The 5,139-nt window shown below is 42.2% G+C and overlaps 1 protein-coding gene across 1 annotated transcript; it reads left to right on the top strand.

The window, feature by feature from the left end:
* The first annotated feature begins 226 nt into the window (after positions 1-226).
* Positions 227-4,822, top strand: LOC306997626 (uncharacterized protein). Its single transcript, XM_079610986.1, has 2 exons — positions 227-759; positions 3,882-4,822. The coding sequence occupies exon 2, from the start codon at positions 4,117-4,119 to the stop codon at positions 4,612-4,614; it is 498 nt and encodes a 165-aa protein (XP_079467112.1). The 5' UTR covers positions 227-759; positions 3,882-4,116; the 3' UTR covers positions 4,615-4,822.
* Positions 4,823-5,139: the final 317 nt, after the last annotated feature.

The following is a 5,139-nucleotide window of genomic DNA, read 5'->3' as shown; positions in this document are numbered from 1 at the left end:
GTTTACGAGCGAAAAGTAAAGGCTTTTTGCTCCCCCTTCCCCAGCCATCAATACACATTGAAGGCCTAAGACACGAAACGAGCGGTTTGTGTGAGAAAACGAACCGTATTTATATAGTTTTTACCTCTTGTACACAACCACGTCCAAGTGATCTGAGGGCGTGTGCGCTTCCTGGTGTGTGACGTGTGCGCGCTTTCTGGCTTAGTCAGTGGACTAATACATATATACATATGTATAAATACTGTTTGTTTTCTCACATAAACCGCTCGTTTTGTGTCTTACTGTGCGTTCACACCGGACGCGAATAGCGCGTCAAATTCGCGCCTGCCGCGTCTAGTTTGACGCTTGATCACTTTGTGTCCACGTAAAAACATACATTTGAAGCGAAATTTACACGCGTCAAAGGCAAAAGTTTCGAAACCCGTTGGCGGCCATCTTTTTACAAGATGTGTGATGTTGATAGATAATTTATCGAGAGAGTCACCGCTCTGTATTTGCTCTGGAGAGCAGAGCAGGGCGTAGGGATCATCGTCGCCGTATTTGGGTCCACCAGACCCTTCGGAGGCGAACCCAGTTTGGCGAGTTTCACCATTTGCTCCAGGAGCCGCACCTGGATGACGGCCGCTTTCAGCGGTACTTCCGCGTGTCTCGCACCCAGTTTGATGACCTGCTGTCCCGCATCGGAGCGAGGATCACCCTCCAGGACACCAACTACAGGCGCTCTATCCCAGCTGCAGAGCGCCTGTCCATCTGTCTTCGGTTAGTAAATGTATATGATACTTTAAATACAGTACATTCAATATGCTAACATATGCTATGCTATCAATGTTCTTTAAAAACTGTGGTACGGATACCACTGTTGGTGCTCTTTCTAGTGATACTCCGTTAACTATAACCTAACGTTAGACATAACCTAGAAATTAAAATATACTCTTGGCAGACGTGATACCGTCATGTTTTTCTGTATAAACACAGTGATCTTTCTAGTGATACTGACTTAGACATTAACCCTCTGGGGTCTAAGGTGTTTTTGGGGTCCTTGAGATGTTTTGACATGACCTGATATTTGTATTTTTTTCAGTTGCTTATAAACATATTAATGGCAAAGGTATAATTACACTCTATTTAGCACGAACATGGCTATCATAATATGTGAGCAACATGTATGTACACGTTTGCATTTTTGAGAGAATATTATTTATGCGTAGTTATTCAAAAAACTCAAACTTAAATTTTCTGATATAAGACCACAAACGACCAACTTCACATATTCCCACAATCCTTTTGACTAATGGATGTTGTCGGCTAAAGTGTTTACTTTAAAATGATAATTTAAAGAGAAGGCTTATATTGATCTTTTAAGATTTTGTTTGCATCTTGTAAACTAGGTTTTGATGTGGCAGTAAAAACTTTATAATCTATCCAAAACGAAATGTTGTCTTTCATATTTCGTCTGTAACATTGTCTTTTATAGGCTAATATATTTAGCCTGACTACGTCAGACTTCGTACTTCCGCTCAATTTCATTTTGCTTCTGTACTTAGTCTGAGACATCGACATGTCTCTCAGTTTTCCTCCGGCCTGAAAACAGCCGGCCAATCAACGAACAGAGGGCGGGCTGAGAGCTGTGACGTAGACGCTAAGCGCCGAGTTTGAGATTGGGGAAATCGAAAACGGCCGCGGATATGGAGACAAGGGATGAAATTCGCTCTGTTGTGGAAAATATTCCCGGCATTTCCAAACTGAAGGACGAACAAGAAGAGCGTTTGGTAAACATTTTGAATGGAGATGATGTCGATATGTGATATCTAGGTCTCTTTTATCTGTCAAGCTCGAACTGGCACCCTTTTGACAGGTCAGTGTCTCCTTTTTTTCCCAGTTCGTAAATATTGCCATGTCATGCTGTAATCTTGCAATTAAGTTGCAGCATTTCGGACAGACTCGAAATGAACAAAGAGCTGTGTTTGACATAACTAATCCTAACTTTGACAGTTGGCTGCAAATATTTTCCTGTTTCTCTTTACTGTCAAATAATAGTTTAGAGGCCCCGATTGTGCCATGGATGCGTAAATTTACATCACATAATCAACAAAAGTCGTTGACAGCCATGTTCACTCCGGTATTTCTCTCGATGGTTTCGTTTTCGCATTATTTATAATGTGTTTACAGTGGCAGTTCGATGCTGCTGAGCTGGCGCATAACCAAACGTTATGTGATTGGCTTACGGGTAACCAATGATTTTATACTTCAGACGAGCGCCCCCCCCCCCGCGATAAAGAAAACGCTTTTCAATGATGCCATGCCAGACTCTGTCTATGAAGCAAAGCGAAGTAGCAGAGTTTGGTATTACCAGGCTATAATATATTAGCCTAGGGCATAAATGTTAATTTGCAGTTTAATATGTTGCTTATACAAAGACATTTTATTTCAACGTATTTAGTCGATTTTTACTCATCTCAGTAGGCAATATAGATAGTTTCATTCACACACAGACACGCGCGAGCTGTAGTAAACAACAACATGCGTTTGTGCCGTTCATTCATTCAAACACAGAAACTTGATTCAAATTTAAACAGTCTTTTGCGGTTTACAGACACCATTTCATATCGCGATTAGAACAAAGCACTTACTGATCTGCAGCTGGATCCGTTGTTAGGCTACTCCAGCACGTTTGAGGTAAAATTTCCAGGATTATCACGATATTATTATTCCTCACAGCCAGTGTGTTTTCCAGCTGTTGTGGGCGTTGACTGGTTTGCATGTGTTGCTTCAGATCTGCGTCTGAATAGCGCGCGCTCTCGATGGGCGTGTCACATTAGAAGAGTAATGAGCTTGCCAGAACCATAATGAGAACGGCTGATCTCTCGCTCTTTATATATAGATTACATAAACAGAGAATATTTCTTTTAGTTTTGAATTAGATAATTTAAAACTACACACTTAAATGATTATAGAGATATATAGCTCATGTCTGAGTGAAGAGTATTCGCTGAGTTTTGTTTAAGTTTAGAGACGTGCTTCAGAAAAAAAGTTCACGGAGAGGCAGAAAGCACTCCCTGTTTACTTTCTTTATTTTACAAAAGCACAATGTTTTATTTCGATTGTAAGTGGACACATAGAAAAGTAGACATTTAACAGCTTATTTTTTCATATTTATTAAGGCTGTATGACCAAAACTGACGGAATCTTTTAGGTCTATTTTGCTGCTATGTAAAAAAAAAGAGCAAAACACGCCCGCGCGTTTGCCGACCTCAGAGGGTTAACCTAGAAATTAAATATCTCTATCTGTAAGCAATAGTGCTTGATTATTGGCATTTTAATATACCATAAACCATTTAATAGTATACCTGTTGATTGTATAGTTGAATGTGTAACTACAAATGTACTTGTAATAATATTTTATTTACTCAATTCATTTATTTAGATCCTCAATTCATTTTCAATTAAGCGTTCCCAAAACCAACTCTGCCTTTGGTCTAGCATCTTTTCAATCTGCTGCCGCTCGCGATTGGAACACGCTGCAAAATATTATCAAACTGGAGACATTAATTTCAATTGCATCATTCAAAACTATTATATCATCCTTGTTCACGGATATATGCAGCTGCTTCTCTACATAGTTATTATTATTTTTTATTTTTTTATCATCCATTATCACTTCTATGTACCTATACACTTAGCTGGTTATAAGTGTCTGTTGTCTACTGTGTTGTGTTTTAAACTGTATCTTGTATGTATTTAATGTATTTATTTTAACCCTCCTTCCCTTTCCCTAAGTGGTTATTCCACTTGTCAGGCCGCCATTGTAAATAAGAACTTGTTCTTAATGACTTGCCTGTAAAAATAAAGGTTTAATAATAATTTATAACAATGTTTTCTAGGTTTCTTGCCACTGGGGACTCATTCAGGACGATAGCGTCCAGCTACAGGGTTGGTGTCTCCACAGTGTGCCAGATCGTTGCCCAGGTAGTGACTGCCATCTGGGACTGCCTTGTGGAGGGCTACATGGCTGTGCCCACCACCGATGACTGGAGGGCCATCGCAGAGGAAATTTTGGTACCGTGACAACACTACTTCCCTCTGTGCATTGGAGCGGTGGATGGGAAGCATGTGGTGATGAAGGCACCCCCCAACTCAGGATCCCAGTTCCACAACTACAAGGGAATGTTCTCCATCGTTCTACTTGCAGTTGTGGATGCGAAGTATTGCTTCCGGGTGATCGATGTTGGGGGGGGGTGCGGCGGGACCAGTGACGGTGGGATTCTGTCAAACTCCGCCTTTGGACAGGCTCTCCGGGCTGGCACACTTCATCTGCCTCCTGACCACCCTCTACCTGGTGCTGAAGACAGAGGACCCCAGCCCCATGTCTTCGTGGCTGATGAGGCGTTCCCGCTGCGGAGGAACCTCATGCGCCCCTTCCCTGGACGCACGCTTCCTCCAGAGAGGCGTGTCTTCAATTACCGCCTCTCCAGAGCCAGGCTGGTGGTGGAGAACGCCTTTGGCATCCTCTCCTCACAATGGAGGATGTACCGCCGGTCCGCCGCCTCATCGAGGTCCACTGTGAAGTTGCGGAGAAGTGTGTCAAGGCGACGTGTGTTCTCCACAACTTCATGAGGTATTCGGAAGGGAGAGAGGCACCTGCTGTGATGGGCGCAGGGCATGCTGGAGAGGAGCCACTGCCAGGTCTGGGTCGGGTTGTAGCCAACAACTCCACCAGAGAGGCACTCCAGGTGACGGAGATTTTCATGGAACACTTCTTGGCGGAGGGAGCAGTACCATGGCAGCCGACGGAGTAGCATTTGAAGTCCTCCTCATGACTTCCCCACAACGGCTCTTTTAAGAGCCACCCACAAACCTACAAAGAGCATGTCTTTCTAAAAACAGTTTTCCTCCATTATACTATTTAGTATTTTTTCCTTTTTGGTCTAATAGAGTTCCAATGTCACCACCGTTTACGAAATAAAAATGATAGCTTTATTTATTTAGAGACAGAAGTCATTAAAAGTTATGGATATTATTTTCTTGTGTTATTTATTTTTATTTAAAGCAAAGTAGGCTATAACGCTTCCAATAGCCTGTAACGGAGCTGCCAACATAAACTCCGAATGCGTGCATGAGAGATTCAAATCAACGAAATTT

The sequence above is a fragment of the Phoxinus phoxinus genome (assembly GCF_949152265.1).
Source record: "Phoxinus phoxinus genome assembly, chromosome: 4".
NCBI lineage: Eukaryota > Metazoa > Chordata > Actinopteri > Cypriniformes > Leuciscidae > Phoxinus > Phoxinus phoxinus.
The sequence above is the reverse complement of the archived record's forward strand: the minus strand, read 5'-3'. Positions and strand labels throughout refer to the sequence as shown.